The following is a 26,705-nucleotide window of genomic DNA, read 5'->3' as shown; positions in this document are numbered from 1 at the left end:
TTCCTTCGAAACCCAACAAAGTTCTCAATTTCTAGCTAGTAAGTCTTTAATAGAAGTAAAAAAGAACAAAAGATTAAACTTGCCTCACCAATCTTAAACTAGCTAGATACCCAAAGGCAGATGCTCAAAGGTCTCCTTCTCGTTCGCACATAAACCACAATCTTCATTATCAAAGCCACAATATCTTGCCCCGAGCGCCTCTATAGTGGGTATTCAGAAAATCGACACTCTCCATATAAAAATATTGCACTTTTGTCACCCATTTGGACCACCTCATAACATATATGTCGCTATAATCATGTTTTCGGAGCAAATTATTCACAACTTTAACAAAAAAAAAAAGAAAAAATTAAATACCTCCGCCAGACCCATCTGTCACGACCAAAAGTAATATGTAAAAGGTTTTGTACGATTTTACCAGGATATAAGTTTTTACCGGGATTCAAAACATGATCGAGTTTTGTATGATTTTCCAATAATAATTAGTTGTAAAACGTTTTGTACGATTTTACGGAGATAAAAGTTTTTACCGGTATTAAAAACATGATCGAGTTTTGTATGATTTTCTCATAAAAATTAGTTGTAAAGTTTACAGTTAGAAAATGTAATTATATTTTTAATTATTTGCAACAAGTTTAAAAAAAGAACATCTCCATGTTAAATAATAGGATAGTAGATAGTAAATGCCATTTTGAAAGGATAAAATTTGGATAATTTCAAAACGAAATTAAACCGATCTTAATATTTTAAAAATAACACTCGAAAATTTTAATACAAAATAACTTGAGTGGTTGGACGAAGAAACACAGAGCATCGGAGTCCAATGGGCTACTATAATTTAGTTTTATGATCATTATCTTATTTTATTAGTACGTATATGTTTTATAATACGTTGTTAATGTTAATTTAGTTAATACCGTTGTTAATTGTATTAGCTTTGTTTTGGTTAGTTTCACGTTTGTGAATTAATTAAAAGCGATTGTCAACTTGATGTATATTTTGTGTTTTGAAAATCCTTTTGGATATGCACGATAGAAAACTTGTTATATACGTGTATGAGTTCTCAAAAGTAAGATTTTTTTAGTGAACACCGACCGTAGTTGATCAACTATTTGATCGATCACCTGTTTATATATTTTCTTTGCCTTGCGTCACGCTTGTTTATTTCCATTATCTATATATATAATAGAAAAGACTTACGGGCTTGAATGTTCCGTGACACCATAGACATTATATAATCTACGGAATCGGGCAAGCTAGTTAACGAAAATTATGTTTAACTCTATACGGTACACATATGAGATATGATGAGGTTTTACTGTATTTGATTATCAAGAGATCGTATTTTTGACTTATATAACCTATGGTCGTTTTCAAGTTATTTACTTAATTGATGACTTTAAAATATTTACCTAAACAGATATATTCAAACTTGAAACTTTATTTGTAGACGTTAGGACGTACACCTTAATATGTAAAAACCACGTTTACACCAAAAATGCAAGTAAATTTCGTGTCGTGTGAAATTTTAGTTAAATCTTTGACTATAAACTAAAAATTGAATAACACATTTAATGATTAAATTGATAGGACGATATAGAAGTTGGTGAACCGTTTTATTAGGTTTCGCAAATTTCAATTATATATTATTTGAATAAAACTGGTGGTTTATAATAATGTAAGTACCATATTAGTTTTAGAATTCAGATACGAAGTAAATATATACTCGGCAAAAATAAACGCTGTAATAATTATTAAAATATTTGTTTTAATTTTCTGTGAATGGATACAATCAATCATACAATATGTTTGTGTACAGTTGTTGATATCTCATATACGTAAGTTTTATTTTTTTTTCTAGTGGGGACGCGCACTTGACAGGTCGGTCGATGGATCGGTCGGATTGATAATCTAAAATTAAATGTACTCTTAAAGTTTTTCTCTCTACTAATAATACTCGTAACTGTTATATACCGACTGATTGTTCAGAAAAAAATTGTTGTAGCCTTGTAGGCGTGGAAAAAGAATCACAAAATAGACTAAAAAGATACACATACATACCAATCTCATAAAGAACTAAAATAACCTATAAGTTGTATAAAGAACTGAAAATTGCATAAAGAACCTATAAATCGCAATGAGAACTGAAAATTATATAAAGAACCTACAAATCGCATAAATTACCTATAAATCGTATAATGAACCTGTAAATCGCATAGTAAATTTGTAAATCGCATAAAGAACTTATAAATCGCATAAACAACTTATAAATCGCATAAAGAATCTATAAGTTGCATGAAAAACTTCAAAATCACATAAAAAACTTATAAATCTTATAAAGAACCTAAGAATCTCATTATGATTTTGATAATATCTATGCGGTAGAAAGAATCTTTAGATATTTTGTTGGATTTTTATGAAAATTTTAATAAGAAAATTGGGCAGATTGATATATTTAAAATATATGTATATAGTGAAATTATTTTCTTATACTTTAGTAGTTTTATTGCAGTTCCTCATTATATCCTTTCATATATATATATATATATATATTAGTTTTAGAGTGATCGACACAAATCGTCCTTGTGGTTTGCCCAAAAAGTCTGGTTTCGTCCTTTAACTTTAAAATTGTCTAAGACAATCCTTTATAGACGGAAAATGATCATGTTTCATCCTTTTCGATAACCGGCGTCAGTCTGAACCTGTTAACTACCTCACGTGCATTTCACGTGAGGGTATTATGGTAATTCCACCTTTGAAGGACTACAAGTGATATCTTTATATTTTCATCTTCTTTTGCCTGAAGCTCTAAAATTATACATAATATACAATTATATACATGTACACACAAATTTCATCCTTTTAATCACAATTTTCATCCATTTAATCAGAACCACCCCCCCCCCCCCCAAACTCTCCCCAAATCAACTCACCAGCAAATGGCCACCACATCCATATCACCACTTCACCCTTTCAAACTAATTTTATATATTTCCAAAAGTAACAAGCAATCACTAGCGACAGCCCCCTTTTTGTCGTAAAACATCACCACCGTGGCAAACCCTTCGCCGGAAAACATCAAACTATCGTATTTTCTTTTCCGATGGTGGCGGAATGATAGATCTATTGCCTTCTTTTTCTATAAAATCCATATTGATATCAAACAATCGTATTTTCTTTTCTGATTGTGGTGGCGGTTGTTTTCCGATGGTGGCGGCCGTTGTGCGGAGGTGGTGTGAATCGCAGTATGTTTAAAATCATCAATGATAACCCCGTCCGTTTCATCAGAAATTGATTTTTGTGCGGCGGTAGTGTGAATCGCAGTGGGTTTAAAATCCAAATCGATTTCTATATCCAGATCTATATGAATCCAAGACGGAATTAGATGATGATAAAAGCTATTGATTATTCAATATTCATATCTTGATATGGCAAACTTGTACAGATGGTGAGAAGATGAGCATGTTTATGTGTGTAAATTTGGAAGTAAAAAAAAAAATCATTTGTTCACATTGCAAGTGTGCAATATGGAATTAAGTTTGACTGCAAGTTTTGATTGCAAACAGAAACCTATACGTACAACCATATTTATATGTGTAAAATGGAAATTGATCTAAATTAAAGATCTTGAGGTTTCTGGTTGAATTATCAATGATGCTCCTTTCAAAATGGAAAATACGAAAATAATCTCACGTGGAATGCACGTGAGGGGTTAAGTTAACATCTCTTAGCAAAAAGGATGAAACATGATCATTTTCTGTCTATAAAGAATTGTCTCAAACAGTTTTAAAGTTAAAGGACGAAGCCAGACTTTTTAGACAAACCACAAGAACAATTCATGTCGATCACTCTTAGTTTTATAAGGAAAGACAAGCAAGTTAGAAGTTAGGAACTTTAAGTTTGTAATTTTAAAAAAAAAAGAAGATAGCTTGACTACTACTAACCAATCGCAACTTTGTATTTCATTTAGTCTTCTTTATGTCTTATCTCTGTTGGCTAGAAGTAATAAAATAACATCACAATAAAATTCTCTTATTTTATATCGAGTAAAAACATGTATGCCTCTTAACTACGAGTATTAAACTGAACATGATAGCAATGATTTATATCTTACGTAGTTTTGCAAACCATATCTTATTTTGGATTGTTGTTCCTTTACATAATAAAGGCAAACCTAATGGTAGCGGTACCTTTACATAATCTTATTTTGCAAACTATTACTTTTCTAATTTAAAAGAAACAATATCTAATGGTATGTCGAAATCATACTAATTGTTGTGTGAATAATGGAATAAATATAGATAAGGATTTTTGGTGAATTAAACAATTGTTGGTATTACAATTCATGTTCCATGTCTTTTTTCCATCTTAAGTTAATTAATGCTTATACGGTTCTAAGTTTGTAACACTTTCTATGTATCATTAGATGACAAACTTAATCTATAAAGAGGTTCACGGAAAGAGCAATTTCAGATATACAAATTAATTACAAACAAATCTTTATAAACATACTAGTGGTCAGGTCCGTCCAATAGACGGGTAGTCTTAAAATATATTAATCAAAGCTAAAAAATTGGAATTCAAATATATTAAATAGATATACCGAAATCAACTTGAAAATTTGTTAGCTGAATAGTCACTTCATCGGTCAAAATACTCCAAAAATTATCCGTCCAACGAAGAAACATACGAAAATTAACTCCATATAAATATTGATTTCAGTTTACCCCTTTTTTTTCAACTTTAGTTAAATAAAAAATTTACAGTTTCTTATATTCTAAAAGTGTAAATTATATATATATAAGTATAATTAAATATAAATTAAGTTAAAGTGTAAATTGGTGATGGAAAATCAAGAAGTGTAAGTTAATTATTTTAAAATGGGTTAAAGTGTAAATTGATGATAGGAAACTAAAAAGTGTAAATTAATTGTTTTAGATTGGGGTTAAAGTGTAAATTGGTGATGAAAAACCAAAAAGTGTAAATTAATTTAAATTAATATTAAAAAAATTAGAAGATTAATTAGGAGAGAAGATTAGACTCAAGAAGATGGATTAGGGGTGCCAAGTGTACCCCAACCTCATTTTTTAGTTATATTATAGATGTAATAAAGCGTGGACTAATTAGATTTCAAACTTTACTTTTTTCATCATTCTCTCACCTTATCTTATTTGTGACAACTCAATTTGTAAAAATTCATTGTAAGTTGTCTGTATCTCTAGTATTTCTCTTACAGAAACTATCCTAATGTCATATACTTATATAATTTACTTATTTCATATATTTTGTGAATAAAATAAAAGGGTACTATAAACTATTTTTAACATTGTGCTCTCTCTCGTTTTAAACCATCTATGTACTTTATTTTATTAACTTCAAAGTAATGTAGTATACTTAATTATTCATCGTATTTTCGTACGTATACAAGTTTTTCATCTAATGTATTTTAAGTTCACATCTATTAAAACTTCAAACACGGAGATGCAATGGGTTTAAATGCAAGGTTGGAGATAGTCTAATTAAGAAAATGAAAAGACATAAATAAGTTAGGTGGTGTTTGTTTGGGACTTAATAAAATCAATCATGATTTAATCAAAGATACTTAATCCATTAAGTTATTAAAAGTGTTTGTTTTTTACTTAATAAAAAAAACAACTATATTAAATTAATTCATATAAACGTTATTTATACATTAAGTCACTTATCAATTCAGTCATTTAATAATTTAAAAAAAAATAAAAAAACAGACCCTATACAAAGCCACAAACCATCGATTTGTAATTTTGTGTTACTCCTCACCCCAAGACTCAAATCAGTGAGTCACGCACTTTCCTATGGTCAAAACTTTAATGGGCCTCGTGGCTTATAGTCCATAGTTCAAAATATATGGGTTATTGGGTTCCGTCTATCTGCAAGTCTGCAACTCTGTAAGACTGTAAGTAAGCAACAAACTCCGTGTCTCTACTGTCTAATTAGAATTAGAATTTTCTTATTCAAGTCTTATGATATTTCATCTCCCGATTCCAGTTATAAAGTTTTGACAACCATTCACTTTTTTTTTAAAATAAAGATCCAATTTTTATGTATTTAAATCACATCAGCATTCATATATGCTCCAAATGAACGCAAAGGTCCTTTTACTATGTAACCGAACTTATAGACTATATCATTTAAAATCTTGACATGCCGGTAAGTTATTTTTTAACTTTAAGAAGAGTAAGCATTTAAGCATTCAAGCATAATGGATAAAGATATTGAAGTAATTAAAAAAAGATAAACTCACGAAAGAATTACTATCAATATCGTTAATCTTTTTTAGTATTCTTTTTAGATTAAAATTTTTATATCTCACGTAAAACTTTAATTTTGTTTTAATTCTAAATTGTAAAGGTGTAATGTAGTTCTTTTAAAAGTTTATGTTGTATAAAAATTCTATTATGGAGATTATAAATAATATTAATGAACAAAAAGAGAAGGATGTTATTAATTTGTTACTTGAAAGTAATAGATAACTAGGTTATTTTCCCGCATAATACGCGAGATAAACATAATAAATTTTTATAATAATATAACTAATAGTTATTGGTAAGACATATTATTATTAAAAAATTTTGTAACGAAGATTGTTAATACAATATGTATAAAATAAAATATCTTTATATAATGATGGTGTAAAATTAAATTTAGATGTTGTCTGCTAAAAATGATGATTTTATTGTTTGAAAATGGATTTTATTATACACAGTTAGTAGAATATGTTGGTTTTATATATGTATAATAACGATTAAAAATAAATTTAGATGAAACATATTTATTTAGTGTAACAATAAATCTTTCACAAACATATTATTTCCGTATTTATACAAAATCAAATATTTAACTATTAATTTAAGTTTAGAATATGTATATCTATTTAATAAAGTAACATGACATTTAGTAAAGCAACATGACATTTTGAATAGTTGTTTTTTTCAACATGACATTTTGAATAGTTGTTTTTTTAATAGCATATACATATATTTGATGACAAGTTTACCATAACTTTTTGTTATACTTTTGAAATATACTTATATGAGAAAATAATAGTCATGAAATATTCTAAAACAATTTAATTATCGATACGACATTTTATATGTGGACGAACTTAAAAAAAACATGTGATATAGTAAATAATTTTTAAAAAATTGCAAAATCTGAACATAAAGGTTTTCTTATAACCCTTTGTTTTTATATATAAATAGGTAGATAGAGATTTGTATGTATGAATAGGGATTTTTGTAGAGTTGAGATCTATGATATGAAATAGACTAAATAAAATAAGAGAATATTTCTAGAGATTAAAAATGTCAGTTACAAAATTTAAGTCAAATATTACACCAGTTTTTTGCATTTTCATATTAAAAATTATCAAATGGCTTCCAGTTTTTAAAAGTGAATTTAAAATCGTTTTTTATATAAGATGCTATATGATATATTGGTAGATTTAAAACGATTCATTTTAAAACAATACTTGGTGATAAAATGTAATAAAAATATTAAAATAGCAATAAATCAATATATAACATATAATACAAGGGCTGAATGTCCATTAGTAAGATCTTTAATATTGATTAGACTCACTGAGTTTGAGTCTTATTTTCATATTTGTGAGGTTGATTATTGGTGATTTTTTGAAATTAGTCAAAGTTTCATCTGATACACATATGTGTAATTTAGATCTAAGAATAGGATATAACAATAATATTATATGATATATATAATAAAAGCTTCCAAAATTAAACAATGTAAATTTTGAAATAAAAAATAGTTTGATTAATAAATCATAAAAAACATAAATAGGATAATATATTTATGGCATATATATATAATTTTTAGTATAAAAAATATACATGAGGACAAAGCTAAACAAATTTTAAAGTTTTGTTGTCGAAGTATATAGTATTGATCGGATGACATAACATAAAAGTATATATGTAAGAGAGATATATTCTGACTAATCATATAAAGTATAAATATTAATATTGTTATATAATCGGGATGAAATAATGAAATTTGATCTAATGGTTCTAAATCAAAGATGGATCATTTAAAAATTCTTATTTATTTATGAATGAATTTAAGACATTGTTATATATATTGGTAGATAGGCAAGTTGTGTAGAAATATATTTTTGTAGTTAGGGTATATGTTATATGAGAAGGAAATATGAATGATTTGAATTTTTATAATATATGTGTTACATGACATTTTAATGAATTAAGATTAAAAGAATATTGAATGAATTGAAGAAAATGTGAAAGTATTAAACGGGGTTGAATTTAATTAGTAGTTGTCCACTATATATTAGTTATTTTCATTATTAATTATTAAAGTATTGATTAATTATTAAATTATGCTAAATAACGCATATGATGTCACCTTTTGATCATAAGGTTACAATTTAATAAATTTTTTCATCCAAGGGTTTATCCTTTTTTAAAAAATCTTTTTCAAACCCTCTTTTATAATTATTGGGAGATGTAGTAAAAAAAATAGATATGAAAATTTAGAGTTAATTACAGAAATCGTCCTTGTCGTGGTACCCAGCTTGCAAGTTTCATCCCTAACTTTTACACAAGTAGTTCTCCATTCACAAAACTCAAAGTCCCAAACAAATCATGTAAAATTCACAACTCGTTTCAATCTTATTACAAAATAAAAACATATACAAACAAAACCGAATAAGTAAAATTGTATATGAATTTATGAATACAAATAAAAGTTTGAAAAATAATGAAGATTTCAAATATACCAATAAAAAAAATAAACATAAACATGTGAGTTATTTCCATCGAGATCTAAAGCCAAGGTAAATCCTTTCAATGGTTTATGAATTTTGTATTTCACTTTTCAAGAACACATTGTATTTATTGTCTCTTTTTAATTTTTTTTTTCTAGTTTCCTTTTATATACTACTATGATAGTAATTAATAAGACAAAAGGCAGCTAAATCTTCATCTTTCTCACCTTACGGTGACTACATCATAGTGGTAAGTTGTGGTTGCAGTTAGTTTATGGTTACATCAAAAAAGATTTTTATTCATCTTTCTCACTTGAGAATTTTATGGTATAATTAACTCTATACTGTTGAAGTTTTGATGATTAATTTATTTGTTATGATTGGGGTTATAAAATTTTGGATCCGAAAGAGATGATAAACTTTATTTTGAAATTTTATTTAAGTTTTGTATAAATTTCTAAAAGATTTATAAATAGATATTTGAATAAGAAATTTTGTTAAAGACTTTCATTTAGGATTTTGGACCAAAATTGTAATTTTTAAAAGTTAAGGGACAAAAGCTGCAAATCATGATTCACAACAAGGATGATTTCTGTAATTAACTTTGGGTATTATTAAGCTAATTTACGAGATTACCCATCATGTGCAAATCACGTGACTTGGTTTTAAATGAACGTTTATGGTCAAGACTAAAACTGTTAACGGATCAAAGTTTTTTGAATTACAATTGTAATTATTAAAAGTTAGAGATGAGACCGGCAAAGTGGGTACCATAACGATTTATGTAATAATTCGAAAATTTATAAAATCAAGGTCAATAATATATTTATGGTCCACCAAGAATATTTTTTTCAACTAAGAACACTAAAGTTACAATACAAACCCCGTAATATCCTCTTCATATAATACTACCCCTTATACTTCCATCCCTAACTTGAATCACGCACATACACACACAGGGTATCCCTAATATATGTATATCTGTATATCTTTTTATTATTAAATACCGAAAATAAAACACACAAATTCTCTTGTATGTCGCTCTTATCCAATTAATTGATTCCATAATAGCCGCCAATTTCACACAAATTTTAAAAGCCCTAATTCTTAATTTATTAATTAATCAGAATTAGATCTTCTTTTCACTCAGGTAAAACTGTAATTTTTTTTTCTCTTCATTTCATGTTAATGTATGCTATTTATCTGTTAACTTTGTTTAATTGATGTAAATTAGCATAAAGTTTGTAACTTTTTAAGCATTTTATTAATATTTGTGAGTGTGTGTTTGTGAAATGGACCTTTTTAAGGTTTTGAGTAATTGTGTTTTGATTTTAGGTTCATTTTGGAACAATTAAGTGTTTTTTTTATTGTTAAGTAAAAAAAAGTATAATTCTTTTTATTATTAATTTTGGTTACAGGATTATTTTTAGTAAAAAAAAGTATAATTCTTTTTATTATTAATTTTGGTTACAGGACTATTTGGATTAATTCAGTGGATGTTTGATTGTATTAAATAAATAGAAATGTTGAGAAATGATGGCAAAAAGATATTTTTTTTTTTTAGAAACTGGTGATAGATGGATGGTTTGGGTGTAGGGTTGTTTTGCAGATATATGTTTGATTAAGTGCATACATTTGTTCTGATAGAAAGAGTGCTTTTTGAACTCGGAATGGTAGGTTTCGGTAAAACTGTTGGATGACTTTATATAATTTAGTTGCTTCAGTTAAACAGACCATTTCTGTTATTTAGAGTTTGGAATGGACTAGGTTCATATACAGGGTTTTGGATAGAAAGATTGTGGAAATATTGTTGCAAATAGAAATACATAAACATTGCTCTTGGGCACTTGTGAGTTGTGATCCTAAATAACCTCTTATCGGAAAAAGTTGGCCGCTTTCAGAAGAGTGGTTGTTTATTTGTAATGAAAAGCCTATGATGGTAGTCATTACTTCTTAGAAAAAGCATACGGTGGTCATAGATTATTGTGCTCAGCAATTAAACTGTATTATAGCCAAGGAGTTTGCTAACTATAGCCCTCAAATAGGGCATTGGTTAACTCACAATAAAGTGTTGTATACGTGGTGGTTGAAAATTATATTTAGGGATTGGTTGTTTTTATGTTACAACAATTTCTAGTTGTTAGCCATAGCCCTGTTGGTAGCAAAATCCTTTAGATAATCTGCTGGTTGTCATTTGGAGATTATATATATCGTGGCTGCATTTTACAATATGTGTGTATACTACGCTTTTATTGATTTAATGAATTTTTTATGAATTTATGAATATCTAATTGACGTCTAAATTTTTTTCCAAAAATCTTTATTACAGGCTAGTAGGCTACACCTAATCGTTGGGTCACTCGGTTTTTGCTTATTTATCGTGCTGACATAATGTCAGAACCGGATGTGATCAAACCCGAGGTATCATTAACATATATGGTTTTTCCTCACCTTTCCCCACATACAATTTATGCATTTTATTCTTAATCTTGTTGAATTTTTTTGGGTGTTCAAATACTGTATTTTTAGGATTTGAGGTCTTAACGATTTAGATATCAATTCCTCTTTTTAAAAACTGGCACACATGCTCTATGAAGACTTTATATTTGTTCTGTAATGCAAATGGCAATATATTGCATAACAGAATCAAAACATGCTTACACGATTATTAATAATTATTATTTGATTTTTGGTCTCTTTTATGGGTTTTTGTTCGAATCCTTGAAAATCCAAAATTAAGGAGTACTATGGAAATGTTTCACTGACATCTCTGTTAAGCGGTTCTAATTTTTATGGCCTTGTAAATATTCTCAACGCTCAATGCATTTTGTAATCATAAACCACTTTTGTGGACTAGGAAAGTAGGAATCCACGAAAATCGTGTTTACAGTTAATGAGTAACGTCTAAAAGTTTATGTGAACTATTGTTTTGGTTTTCTGAAAATGGAATGAACATTTCTGTAGCAAGTATCTGCTAAAAAAGACTGTCTATGAAAATACATAAGGGAAGAGACTTTTAAATATATGCATGATACTTTTAAATAGTGTAAGAAAATGTGTCATCTCACATTCACTTCACTGCTCATGTTTGCAAAAGTGGCCCGATGACATTTCTGTAGAATATCTTCTGTTAATGTATTTTAATTTCCAATTATATTTAATGTTTTATTTTTTCTTCCAGATGATGAAGTCTTATATATGGCTACAAACTGCTGATGAATCAATTCAGCAGGTTGAACAGGAGGTTGCTATATTTTGTCCCTTTATATGTCATGAGATACATGCAGGGATGGGATCTTCAAAGACTCATCCAATATCTCTTCCAGCTCGAGTGAATCCCGTCACGTTAAGTTTAATACTTGATTATTGCCGATTTCATCAAGTTGCAGGGCGTTCTAACAAGGTATGTGTATAAGGGGTCAATTTCATCCTAATTTATATGAAACATGGGTAAAATTTTAAATATTTCATTGATAATGGGGTGATTAGTGAATTGAAATTTATTTTTTTTTATATAAAAAACTTCTGATTCTTGGCCTTATTAATAATTCTCAAATAGTATAAATATTTCCAATCTATAGTGTTGCGTGTCTAATTTATTAAAACATGTGGATCGTCATCATTATTATAACAGTTTTGTAATCATTTTCAATTGAATGTGGTAATTATATATGTAACTAAAAAAGACTGACAAAATAGAAGTGTTGTCACCCAATCTAGCCTGACTGGTTTGGTCTGGTGTAAACTTTACCCGTTTTGACCCATTTGCTAACTCTATTGACCTGCCTACTTTGCCATTAATGGTGTCTGTCAGTCGATATTTCATCTACTTGTTCACAAGACTTATGCTTTTAGTTGGCATTTCAACCCACTATAGTCAATGCGGTCAAAGCTAAGAGTTTTAGCTTTGACTGTATTAAGCCTATAAAATCTATTTAGAAAGAAATGGATGTGAGTCTAGCTGGTCAAACGGATTCAAGTCACCTGTAGTGTATGCAAATTCATAAAACCTCCCAAGTGCTTAATTAAAAAAGGTTAGATAAGTACTGTGAGAGCATAGTTCTGTAATAATTTTTAACCCATTTAATATATAAATTCCGTTAGAGGGATGAAATTGTTTTCAGGGGCCCCGTACGGCCTGTACTAGCTTTGCCCTGTACAAAAAATTACCCAGTATGACCAATTACCATCTGCCTATTTTTCAGGGCGGTCACTTCTCTGATTAATTAACCTTTGTTTTTTGGCTTTTCTTGCACATAGGAACGGAAGTCATTTGATGAGAAATTCATCCGCATGGACACAAATAGGCTGTGTGAGTTGACATCTGCTGCTGACAGTCTACAATTAAAGCCATTAGTTGATCTTACCAGCCGGGCACTTGCAAGAATGATAGAAGGAAAAACTCCCGAAGAGATTCGTGAAACTTTTCATATACCTGACGATCTAACAGAGGTAATTTGTGTTTTCAATTTCATCTGTAAATTAAATGCTGTATTGTAGTAATCCATTTGTGGTTCAATTGCTGCAGGAAGAAAAATTAGAGCCTTTGAAGAATATAACTGATGATCCGCGGATACGATTATTGAATAGACTATATGCAAGAAAGCGGAAAGAACTAAAAGAAAAGGAGAAACTCAAGGTAATCTTTGTGTTATCAAGAATTTTTTATGCTTGTCAATATGTGCTTTAGTTTGCATGTTTGAGATTAGAGGTGGCAATTTTGAGCCATTTGCTTATACATGGTTGATTTGGGATATATTTTCTCTCTAAATTAGTAAATAAAAAAAAGAAAAGTTTACTTTTTAAAATAAAAAGTTAGATTAATAGGAAATGGTTCGAACGTGTTGAAACTCTGCCAACCTGTATATCTAATGCACAAACTTGTATTCTCGTCAAACTAACCCAACTCTTTTTGACCTTTGCACATGTTACTCGTTTTGGTCATTAGCCAACCCGTCTAACCTGCCCATTTTGCTACGTGTAGTTAATTTGTAATTTTTTGGTGACAATGTTATTCCTTGTCACTTTCCATATTTGAGACTGATGTTTATTTATTCGGACTTTCAGAATGTTGAGGTTGAAGCAGAGCATGTAGATGATCGTTCAGTGGATGAATTATTGTCGTTTATTAATGGAGAAAATGGAGGTACCTCTTTAGCTCTCCAATCTCATCTGTATGCATAACTGTTTTTTCTTCTTTTTCGTTTCCCATTACATGTTTCATCCATGTATGTTGTCTGATATACTTTTTTCAATGACATTGGTTTGTGATCTTGATTTACGTTTATATTTTGATTGTTAGCTTAATTATAGATCCTATTTGTTTCTTCTTTTCGGGATTGGAATCTGGTATAATTGGGAAGTAATTAGTTCAGTCTTGCAGATTCAAAGGAAGTAAAAACAGCAAAGAACAAAAAGAAAAACCGTAAAAGAAAGGACCAACTAAAGAATGCTCCTGTATGCGCAAATGCCTCTTCTTCTCCAAACAATGCCAACAAGGTCCATAACCCAAAAATACAATCCTAAAATCATTACTGGTAGAATTTTATAAACATCATACTTGACTTATAACTTACAAACCGACCATTGCTTTTGCAAAAGTTGAAATACAAAACGAAAACATTAAGTCTTCACGAGTTAGCATTTTTTTGTGAACTGTGGAAATGTAATTGTCGTTGGAATTTTTTGTTCAAAAATCATACAATGTATTGTTATTTTTATCTACTTAGTAGAACAATGGTCTGTTTGCAATTTTGCTACGAATAACCAATGCATGGTGTCTCTAGAAGTAAATTACCTTTTGGAGGTTCCGCCATCGATATTTTATTTGAAGAAACTCATTAACTAAACAGATATTTGCTGTATGTTTCAGGAAGCGAATGGTATTAGTTCTGTGGGGCATGATGAGAGGGTACAAGGTAATTGCTTACCCGATATCAGTGAGCTTTTGAAGTTACAAAATGCAGAAGATGATAGATTTGGACTTGAGGATGAGTTTGATGATTGTGATATAGGAGATGAGATAGATCCGGAAATAAAAGAACAAATTGACCGGTACTGTCTTCTTTTTGGAACAAATATTTGTTGCATTACTTGAACTTTGCAATGATTATGTGCCTAATAAGCATGACTAAAAACATACCTATGTTTGGAATATGGCTTAGGCATTTTCTCTCTCCTTAAATCATCTTTGTCAATCTCTCTCTTGGGTATTTTAGGCAAGTAAGACATGGTGATTTATTTTTTCTTATTATAAGATTCTGAACCATCTCAAGATGAAATTCTTTGATTGAGAAGGTGAGATTTAAAGTACCAGTTAGCTCTCGATGATGCATATGTGGTGTTACTTAATGTGATTCCCGATTTTTGCTTTGCATAAACGTAAAAACCTTGTATCTAATACATTTTCATGGATATCCGATGTCAAGTTAGATGAGCATACTTGAATGGAAGGATCTTATGGAACTTGTTTGGAGCAAGTTGACTTCAATGTGTAGTAGTAGTATATAGTTTTATCTTCTACATCGTTTAGCAATAAAAAAAGCATGATTCAAGATTCTATGCCCACATTTTTAATCTGATCTGTTATCAAGATTGTTCTAATTAAACATTTCATTGCATGGCATTCATGTTTGTATGAATTACTTTCCCGTCGTTTTACATTCTTGATATGACATGTAATTGCCTTAAAGATTACCAACTGGAATGCATAAAGACATCATCAGTATGCTTTTTGGTTTCTCATTCTTTTGGTTTTTCAGAGAAGTGGAGGACTTTGCTCGAAGGTTGAATTCCGATTGGCCAGAGAGAGTGCAAGAGCTTTTATCTCTTGGCCAAGAACGAAGACCAAGTTTATATACTGTTAATGGAAACGGTACCTCAGCAAAACGTTCATGTACGCAATTTCAATCAACTTCATATATATGCTTTGTATTCTTTCTCAATCAATTTTTCTTTCTGTTTTCTGTATGCAATTTCGAACGATTAAGTGATGAATGGGTTGATTTGGGTTGCTTTCTATCCAGCCGGGTCAAATAAAAAGCTAAATGAAAGGGGTATGGGTCAAATCAATTGAGCTTAAACTTTTGAAAGCCAGTTAATTTGCATGCAATCTCCTAAATGCTTTTATTCGGTATTTAGAGTATAGCTGTAATATTTTTGCTTTTGTAATAATAATGTACTACGTTATATATTTGCTTTTGTTATTACCTGATAGGTTTTGACACTTGGAAACAAAATTATAGTATTTTTCTTAGTGTAGAAAAGGTTAAAGTAAAGGGATTAGTATCCTGAAATGTATCAAACTTTATACGAATGTCTATAATGTGAAATAATTAAAGTTGTGTTCATTGTATGTAAGTATCTTTAAATTATGTGTATTGTATGTAAGAAAATGTATATGACCAATCAAAAACTAACAAGTGACAGCTATGTATGGTTGTCACGTATGCATTCTTAGATACAATACACATAATTTAAAGATGATTACATACAATGAACACAACTTTAGTTATTTCACATAATAGACATTCATCCAAAGTTTGTTACATTTTGGGATACTTATCCCTAAAGTAAAATGTCACCCATCCTGCCCAGTAAAACCATTGCTTGTTCTAGTGTGTATTGTTTTACCGATTGGCTGACTACTGATTTGAACTCCTTTACATCCGGTAATGAACAGGCTCGACAGGGTTGGAGAAGCATGATAAGTGATCTCTGTAACGGTGAAGACTCGATTTTGACATTCAGTAAGAGATTAGAAATATGCATGGATTCTCGAATGTAAACCATCTAATTATGTTTCTTTTCCTTTTACTTTTTGTTCCTTTGTCAAACCTAATGATGAAATTTTGATTTGTTTTACCGTGGTTGGATAATAATCAAAGGTGTACTTATTATAATAGCTGAAAAAAAGAACTGTACTTACTATACATAAAGGCTAGAAAAAACTAAGACCATCAGGAGTTTCTGAATTGTGAATTTTTAAGTGCTATTATGGTGTCAGGAAAAAAAAATTGAGAACACTGCTGTAATATGTGAAGGCTAGAGGAAAGCTACGAGCATTTGGAGTTTGTGATGTCGTGCATTATCAAATGATACATACTATTTCAAAATATGTTTTACTTTTCTTGTCATGTTTTTTTTCTTCGTTTGCACAGGTTACCGTAATAAGGTTGTTTATCATGTGCTTCTGTTATTGTCACGAAAGAAGTTTAATTCGAAGGATATATTATAGTTTTGCAAATTCTTACTAAAGGAGCAACGTTATCAGCTTATTTTAGTTTTCAACAACAAATATCGTCAAACATCGTTGTATACATGAATGAGAAGATGTGAATATAAAGATTAATCTGAAGTATTTGTGGTTCGTCTCATTGTTCAAAGTTTTTAGACTTTATTATAAGTATATGAAAAAATCAAAATCAAGTCGGTTTATTAAAGTAATCTCAGCAATGCATTATATGTGTATCAATCTGCATCAATTTTACTTGTATAGAATGACAAGTACTTCTTTCATTTCAAAATCATGGTATATCTTCCATTTACTGTCGGTCCCAAAGTTATTGTATGCTTTTGAAATGACAACACACCGAACTCAAATTAGTTGGCATAGATTTAGAAAGAGTTTTATTTTTAACGGCAAAAAAAATGATATCTAAGCGGTGCTAATGTCAGGAGACCAACAGTAATTTTACAGTGTCATAATTTGGAATTTAGTAGAGATAAGTACATACAAGGCTAGCGGCATGCAAAAATCGGTATGATCTGGAAAATACCAGATATTGTTTTGAGAATAGGGGCCAGACACGAGCCAGGTTTGTTATACAATTCTAGAGTTCATAAATAACCACTCGTTTCAAAACAATATCAAGATTTGATTACTTAATTTTGGTCCAAAGCAAATCAGAAACTAGAACGAAACTGTTTTTTATTAATATACGCCACGTGCCCTTTCAAGAATATCTCAATCTTGTTTTAGTTTATTGGTAGATTTCCGAACATCAAGTGAGATCAATATACATTAGCACTTTGAAACTAGAAAACATAATCCAGATTACCAGTCTGGTTTTGGACTGAACTGACTGTAAAGAATAGAAGAGACATCTTTTGTTTCCAATTTGTCATTTCAATACAATGAAGGCTAATGCCCAAGAGCACAACTGAGCAAACTCTATACCAGTAATCAACTTCCAGTGCAATATGTACAACAAATTCCTGTTATATTACTGCTCTAAATTTCTCTACTTACATTTTCGATAAAGATGTTACTCCAAAAATAAAAAATTCTTCTAAACCGTGTACAAACAAATCCATAACCATATACAGTTTCTGCTTTGCCATAAAGGTCTTACCTTGTAGAATAGAATATTGGTGTCCCAAATTGGATGACTAGCGCATTAATGAGTTAGACCTCTTGTAGTTTAAGTTGTATATGGTTCCAGATTCGACTGTTCAACTCTTGATAAAGATTGTATCATCTATAAAGTAAGATTTGTGTTGCAAATTACACTTTAAGGCAAACTAGTTTACTCTGCGGAAGGTTGGAGTTGCACATGCGGGCAAATTCTGTCAGGTTCGCCTCTTGTCCAAAGGTCTCTTAGATCACCTCGCTTTGCTCCTAATGTAATAAATGTGCCTGAAAATATGGTGGTACTCATGGTTTATTTTTAGAAGCAATAAAGCATATATAACATACTCAAATAAAACTAACCTATTGTAAAAGGAACGATGTAAAGCAATGCTGGTTGACCATGTCCGTCCATCAAGTTCAAGGCAACATATGTTATAAGCAGACCTGCACCATCAAAAGTTTACCACTTGAGCTTGAGCGACAACAGAAAAAAGAAGACCATCAATTATTGATAAGGTGGTAAAACAGGAAAGAATGGGTTAAGTAATGGGTTGGCAATTTCAATAGAAAATCAAACCCGGAATCAGATGTCATTAGGTCAAGGCCTGGCTTCGGCCAGGCATGGTACATACTATTCTTTGAAATTGAAGAGACAAGGGATGGTTTTAGTGATCCCCATCCTGCAAACCCCAACCCAAATAACGTAAAATAATATACCAGTCTAATATTGATGTTCAATGTACAAATTCAGTTGTACTTTTTAGTAACTAGACCTTGCTAGTTGCTTATTCTAATAAAACCGTGTTCCAAACAAAAAATGTACAAATTCTAATTCTAATTACTTAAACAAGATCTTGAATTAGCCCCTGGTTCGTTGTTTTATATAATGCTCGAAAGCTAAGATTATATGCCGGTCTGATGATTAACTACGCTGGACTGACTCACATCAATCAAGTATAGCTGACATCAAATTTTTCGTAAGTCCAAAAGTGCACGTGTTTTTTTAAAGCAGACAGAAAGAGTTGCAACTTACAACTTATGAATCATTAATAAAAAAATACCAAATATCTTAGGCAAGGATATTACTTAAAGAAACATTTAGCTTTAAATTTCTAGTAGAAAGAATATCCAATAAACTTAGGCATATACAGACTGAAAATCTTCAAATTTGATCCTTTCTTTTATCTTTTAAAAGGTCAAAACTCAAAAGGATATATTGGTCCTTTAATTTGGTAATGGTAACCAGAAAAATAACAAATAGAAAAGAATAATGGTTTGGGCCGTGTCTCTACATCTACAGTAGAAGAGAAGGTTCTGACAGAACAATTGTTTATTCAGGGTACCACAGTAGAAGAGAATAATGGTGTAGTGGTTATTTAAAGGGTTGAGGGATGTATGTTGTTAATAATTTTATTAAGGGTATCATAAGTAAATCAGGTAGAGATATTTAAATTAGTGAATAAAGGAAAGAGATAGTTTGGGTAGATCAGGTTCTTTTTAGAGAAAATGGGAGGTACCAAATGCTTTATAATGTAGTATACAAAGGAATAAGAACAAATACAAGAATTTGCAAATAGTGTACTAGTATGATAATTGATAAGTAGTGGTACTGGCTATGTAAATCCGACTAGCTATGCAAATAGTTCCTAGTATTGACTTTGTTATTTGCTGCAATCCGACTGGGTTACCTGGGGGATTGACCCACGATTCCATTGGGCTATGTAAAAGTTGTTTGTAATATATGAACTTTGCTTTTCATAAAAAAAATGACGATAACAATTTTAAATGTTTAAAATTTGAAACTATTATTGCATATTTCAACAGTCTACTGAAAATCATTCTTATGTTTGAATTTCACAGAGCAATGGTTGATATAACCAACTAAAAGCAATAAAATTCCCTCCACATGTAGATGAGTTTTCATACCTAATCCGTAAGCAATCATCGTCCATAAGAAATATCCCTCTCGCAGGCTCTTATTGGACAACCAATCATACCTGTAAATTCAAGAAAATGATGTTGGACTTTGTGACCATTAATTTTCTGATACATGTATGCTATAGAATAGAAAATGGGGCCCACTATCACATCGTCATTCATCCTGGTGACATACATATAAAATGAAAAGTGTGTGTGGCCCGGACCAGCCCGATCAAACTGTTTTGACATTTGAAAAATTAAGCGTTTCGACGCCAACATAAACTCACCTGTACCTAACCCGCCATACCTGCATCCATTTTGCTACCTATAGGCCAATGAGTTGGTAAGATAATTATAAGCAATTGTTCAAACCTTAATGAAAAGGCTACTAATAATCCCGGTAAAATGATGTCACCAAATCCGATGATACTGTAGCCACCCCAAGGATCAAACATTCGTGGTATTTTCAGTAGCATTGGAATGCCATCTTCTCCACTCTTATCTCCACGAGCTACCTGTGTTTGTAAAAACGAACAGTCAATGCTGCGCTGATGCCAAGAACAAATAAACTTCGAAATATAAGATCAGAAAACTCACCACTATCATAACACTTTCATGAAACATCCATTTAGAAACGAACACCCAGAATATATCATACAAGAAAGCACAGCTGAGGAGAACTGTTCCCACCTAAATTCATCAAATACAAACAAAAACTGATTCAACAAGATGAAAATTAAACAGGAGGCTAAAATTAGCTCTTAAATGGATGTAACTAATAATACAACCGCGCCTATGGTCCTTGGATTCATGATAATGAATTATTAATATACGGTAATAACGAAAGATTTAACAAGTTCAGAACTATGTGGAGACTTTGAATTGATGCTTATACTTTCTAGCGAATAATAAAGACCAAAAAAAAAATTTTGAAATCAAAACTTGGAAATATCAGGTAGTTATGTCATTCAGCATAATGGCTGCTACAGCATGCACTTCGAACAAACTTTATAATTACCTTGAGATTAGGCACTTGTATTATCTGGATTACTGTGATTATCAGCGCAACACCCTGTATCAGAGAGAGAAAAAAATTTAGGATCTATTAAGCAGCTCATCTTTTTCAACTTCTCAAGTCACCTATCAAAAATAACAAGTTTGTACCCGTGCAATGCGACGGGAACAAATACTTAGTAGTCGGCAAAAATGGTGTTGGTTGTAAATCCTCTAGCTTCGCTTCGTGACTCATTTTATTTATAATGTGGAATATTGTATGGTTCTAAATATTCATAGAAGGGTGAAATTTTGGTTGATATTAAAGGTTATAAGATAGTTGAAAGATGAGTGGTTGGGATATAGAGTTATGAGGTGTTTGAAAAATAAGTAGTGGTGATTGGATTAAGGAACAAATATTATATTAGTTTAAAACACTTTAGGAGTGTAGTGGCTTAAATGCATTATAAAGAGTATAAATAACTTCGTATAAGCATATCATTGTGCAGTTACGTGAAATCATCTTATATATCTATATATTGATATATAATATTCATTGCAAATAAAAAAAACTTATAATAACTAATAAATAAATTTAACCAATGGAATATGTATTAAATGAGTATCTACTTAAGTAGAAACAGAAAAATAGTCAAGAATTTGCATACCAGTTACATTTAAAAAAATAGAAATCTGATTATATAAGATAGAGAAGCCTTAATCTTACAAGTATATCTTGCCCTATCCAAGCAAAATGGTGCCGGCGATAAGCAGCCCATACAGCAGCACATATCACACAGAATGGAGAAACAACTAGTGCCAAATGTGATACCCCTCCTAGAAAAGGGATGTTGATAAATGCTTTGGCAGCATGTTCAAATGATTTGATACTGCATTTATTAAACTGTTGAGTCAGCCTTATACATGCATCCTCATTTGTAAGTATAAACGTTTGAATTTATAATTGCTACCCATGTAATGTTTCATAGATAAAAAGTAACAAGGAAATGTATTGAACATGCGTACCATGATAATACGGCCACTAAACAAGTTTGCAGGCCCTGAAAGATTGGAAAGAGTAAGAGTCCATTTAAGTCATAAAATTGAAGATTTCATTTCCATTCCTTCTGATCAAAACAATAATAATGAAATTATTATTATGTGAAGCATTACATACCTCAACACCACCAATGGCAAATAGGACAACTAAGACCTCGATAAACGCATACGACATCAGCCTATAAAGCATGACTAAGAAACACGAAGCAACCACCACAAACACAAAAGCCGATGTGGTGGTGATCTCTACCACTCCACTGGTATAAGATGGTTCCATACTCAAGTAATCGTCAGAAGCATCCTGAGAACTTCAATAACTTTAGGTTCCTCATTATGAGAAGGTAAACGATACACACCCTACTTAAGGGATGATCAATGAATACTGTATATGATAAGTACAGGTGGCAGATTGGGCAGGTAAGGTTTCGCATCAAGTTCGGGTGGGTTGACCGACAAAAGTTTTGCAAAAGCTTTTAAATTTTTATAACTAACTAGTGTGTCAGATATGATTGCAAAATTATACTTTCAATAAAAATCTAAAACTAACAATTAAGAATATAATGAAATGGGAGTTATGCACTAGGAATACACTAGGAAATTTCGAACCAGATGACCCATTTCCTTATTAGCTAATTTTTTTGATTTTAGCCATTTGACCCATCCGAAGTAAAACATGTAGCCAGAACCGACCCATTGAAAAGTGAAAGCATCAAAATTGCCACCTCTAATGAGAAGCTATAATAACCTTTAATAGTTTGTCCTGCTCAATGGCTGATTCCCGGGCACTCCAGGCAGACCAGTAAGATGCACATAATATAGTACCCACAGCCATAAGCCATAAAAACACCTCAGCAACGTCAACCACTGGGCGTCTTGGAGAGAATAGCTGCACAAAAACTGAGAATATAGCATATCATCAACATCTTACTGTTCAACTTTCACGTGTATAAGGTTGGTTTTTGTCATTTCTTTATGATAATGCAACAAAACCTACCATGCAACTTACCATTCAATTTTTCCCCGAGACTTCCCTTCAAGCTTTTACCAGCATCGTGCGGAAGCATGACTACTGGGATGCCAATATCAACATAAGGTTCATCTGCCTCGCACACCATCTTGAAGAGTTCTATAGAAGGATATGCATTAGCACAGCACAATAAGTTCATGTCTTGTATCTATATATAGTACAGTATAAATTTCTCCAAGATAACCCTTGAAGATGTAAAAACGGTGACTTCTTTTAATACACGGTAAAATGTTCTCGTTCCAATATATGTTAATAAGGATGATCTATATCGGAAATGTATATACCTGTACTATTATTAATAATGAGAATGGCTGAAGCACCAGCAGCTTCAGCAACATTTGCCTTGGTCGTAAAACTACAATTCCCTCGGTGCACAAGAATAACTTCACCAGTAAGCTATATACATGAACACTTCTCATTAAAATGTCTCTAAAAAAAATTAAGAAATATGGATGTATAAGCAAAAATCAATAAACCTTGTTTCTAGGAGTAGTACAACAGTCGGGAGGGTCTGCAAAAGCAACTCTTGTTTTGTTAGCATCCTTCTCCTTAGAATCTAAAGTGGGACCAAATCGTGCACCAACACCAACAAATTCATCTTCTTCTTTGTCATTAACCCAAGTTTGAACTTTCACCTGTTTATGGATATAATCTTTTGAAGTTAGTTTATTGTTGGTTTTCCTTTCCTTTTTTGTTTTGCATGTTACATATTCACTTCTACTCACGTCAAGTAATTGGACCCAGAATCAAATATTCAGGGGAATCAAAAAATGAGCATGTTAGACCTTAGATGTCAAAACCAATGAAAACTAGAATATATGGTTCATGTAAAAGATTAGAGATAAGCGTTTGAGTATGCATCCGACTTTAGTCTATAGTCTATACGTATATGTCCAACTAAGATCACTTCTATTACGTATATCCAACTTCCATATAGAGCCATTGAACATAGCAAGCCAACTATTAGCGATGTCACGACTCACATCTATATAAGCGCCACTTCAGCAGATACTAATACAGAATACATTAAACAACAGTACTTGACAGATAGTTGAATACAAACATTAACAAAACATAAAGTTGGATACACACTACCATAGTTGTCGACTCGTAACTTTTGACTCGACTAGAAAACATGATTTTTTGACTCGTGACTCGACTCGTAAGAGTCAGGACAGTTTTATATACTACATAATATTGTATAATATTATTTGGAAACAAAATATAAGTGGATTATCTTAATACACTTAGTCACTTACCAAAATTTTACATATTTGATACTTAAGTCATATAAACTTACATTTTATCTCCAAACTTGTACTTAAAAGGATCAAAAATACATATATAACATACAAAATAATGTAACCATAAATATGATATATAAAATAAAACCATAGTATCAAACTACAACAATCATAAGTTTGCGACTCCTTATTTCAGGCTATAGTTGGAAACATTTCTATCTTTAAAATCACTTAAGCAAAATATAATCAATATACACTAACATTAATTACACATTATGAAGCTAGCTAAAAAAAAAGCGCAGTAGAGGTAAATATAAACACAATTCAACTTAGTTATATTTATTCTAGCCAGATTGAGTGATCATACAGCGTGTGTGTGTATATATAATAGTAAAATAATGGAATGGAATGGAAAGGAACTTACCAGGACGAAATCGTTATCACAGCCAGGTCTAGTAGGGGATTTATCATCGTGATGAACTATATCGCCGGCGAATACTACACCGGAAATTACTGATATTAAAATCAGCCAAAGTACGGCTGCTGCTGTTGACTTCATTAATTGATTAATTTAATTGATTGTTGATTATTGCATACGGATCAGTATACAAATTAGTTGATGAAATAGTCGAAGATTCACCGAAAACTTTTTAAAATCATCAATTATTAATTTAATATTATTATTATGATGAGGATTATGATGACTGACCAACGGCGACGGAGAACACGGCACCAAATGCTAAATTAGATTTTTATTATTATTTTATTATGCATAGCGCGTGAACAAGACACTCAATTTGTCCGTCATTTACAATGTATTCTCGACTTTTTATTAAAAAAATTTTGAATAGGGGATAAAAAATAGATAATTTCATACAAAAAGAGGGATTCTCGAGTTGAAAAAAAAATAAAATTGATAGTTAAATGTATTCTTGAGTTAGAAGGAAAGAAAAATAAATGATAAAAAGATACAATTTTACATTTATAACCTTGTAGTAATTAAAACCTTTATATAAGTTTGAGGGGTATAATAATAATTTCATTGTTTTTCCTTCCAAATCTTGCCACTTTTGGCAAGAAAGTTTTGGAATCAAAACATCTTATTTTTCCCTTTCTTTCCCTTCCATTTCTTTTAAAACAAAAACTCAAGAATACAAAAACTAAAAGTTTCTTACCTTTTCTTTTTTTATCTCTTCAAAATACACTCTTAATAAATTAGGTTTAAGTGAACATTTAAAGACAAAGCAAAAAAATTAAAAGTTTTACTTTAATTAAACTATATAAGGGTACCAACATACGGTGGTAGTAGCGGTAATGAGTATTGATGGTGTGCGGCAGGGTATGTAAATGGGTTGAAAACCTTTATTCCCAACTTTTCATGTATCTTCTTGATATCCAGACATATTGTATAAAATTCATGTCTAAATCATCATTATCATACATAAATCACAAAATATAGTTTTTTTACTTATATTTGAACTTATGAAATTCTAAACCTATATTTGTGGTCTCATGTGAATGCATGATATACGCCTATATATTAACAACTTTTTAAAACATAATTTAAATTAGTTGATTGGACCAATTTGATTGTATTTCAGAAAAGTGCTTTTTTTCTCCAAACAATTAAGGATGTATAATTAATTGGTAACATGACGTTTCCTAATAGTGAACAACTTTTGTATCAGTTAATTAATTAAGTAACATGTGAAGGGGTCATTTGTAATCAATAAAAACAATACGTGAGATGACAAACTATAAACAAGTTTGGTTTGACTTAATTTCCAATTCGTCCTTGTGGTTGTCTACTTTCCACACTAATCTATTTGCTAACTTTTTCTAGATTGGACGCATGCCAAAAGAACGAACTCAACAAAATTAAACCACCACAATCACAATCCTTGTAGTTAATTCTCATTAGAAATGATACATGCACAACTAGTAAACCATTATGATACTTAATGAAATATGATATGACATGTTGAGTTTTTTATGAAGATTATTTCGAGTCCTTTGATATATTTGTACACAAACAACATTAGGAGTAACTCATTTTTTATAATAGCACCAATCCTGTTTTGTTTTGTTATTGATTGCATTAACTAGTCAACACAAAGAAAACGATTTTTGAGTAGGTAAGTACCTCCACTGGCGTACAACAACAAAATGACTTATGGCCACATTACGAAGACACTGACAAATAATTTGTGATGGCTAAACTATAAGTCGAAATATGTAAGCATTATAAGCGATTGCTAGTATGGTGCAACTGTGGTGACATATTAGAAGTTCGATGTTTCCAGAAAGTCAATACTTGTTATATCTTTCAAG

General features: G+C 30.7%; 2 protein-coding genes across 3 annotated transcripts; one reads left to right on the top strand and one right to left on the bottom strand.

Annotated features, from left to right (window-relative positions):
- Nucleotides 1-9,779: 9,779 nt before the first annotated feature.
- Nucleotides 9,780-16,682, top strand: LOC122592371 (SKP1-like protein 21). Its single transcript, XM_043764581.1, has 10 exons — nt 9,780-9,929; nt 11,109-11,200; nt 11,961-12,182; nt 13,040-13,231; nt 13,308-13,418; nt 13,847-13,925; nt 14,163-14,278; nt 14,652-14,833; nt 15,541-15,674; nt 16,461-16,682. Exons 2-10 carry the CDS (start codon nt 11,171-11,173, stop codon nt 16,490-16,492), a joined length of 1,098 nt encoding a protein of 365 aa, XP_043620516.1. The 5' UTR covers nt 9,780-9,929; nt 11,109-11,170; the 3' UTR covers nt 16,493-16,682.
- Nucleotides 16,683-17,859: 1,177 nt separating this feature from the next.
- Nucleotides 17,860-25,118, bottom strand: LOC122593218 (signal peptide peptidase-like 4). Of its 2 annotated transcripts, none has more exons than XM_043765597.1 (14): nt 24,799-25,110; nt 23,607-23,765; nt 23,415-23,526; nt 23,110-23,229; nt 22,849-23,000; nt 22,222-22,404; nt 22,071-22,105; nt 21,772-21,934; nt 21,070-21,123; nt 20,649-20,741; nt 20,424-20,566; nt 20,058-20,128; nt 18,492-18,575; nt 17,860-18,416 (listed from the first exon to the last, which is right to left on the bottom strand). In XM_043765597.1, exons 1-14 carry the CDS (start codon nt 24,931-24,933, stop codon nt 18,307-18,309), a joined length of 1,614 nt encoding a protein of 537 aa, XP_043621532.1. In that variant the 5' UTR covers nt 24,934-25,110; the 3' UTR covers nt 17,860-18,306. The 2 variants fall into 2 exon arrangements, 1 of the variants encoding a protein (XP_043621532.1); XR_006322807.1 differs by lacking the exon at nt 17,860-18,416 and adding an exon at nt 20,339-20,376 and having other exon boundaries at nt 18,556-18,575; nt 20,467-20,566; nt 24,799-25,118.
- Nucleotides 25,119-26,705: the final 1,587 nt, after the last annotated feature.

Source organism: Erigeron canadensis, chromosome 3 (assembly GCF_010389155.1).
Source record: "Erigeron canadensis isolate Cc75 chromosome 3, C_canadensis_v1, whole genome shotgun sequence".
In the NCBI taxonomy this organism is placed as follows: domain Eukaryota; kingdom Viridiplantae; phylum Streptophyta; class Magnoliopsida; order Asterales; family Asteraceae; genus Erigeron; species Erigeron canadensis.
Note: the sequence above shows the minus strand (reverse complement) of the source record. Positions and strands in the feature narration are given on the sequence as shown.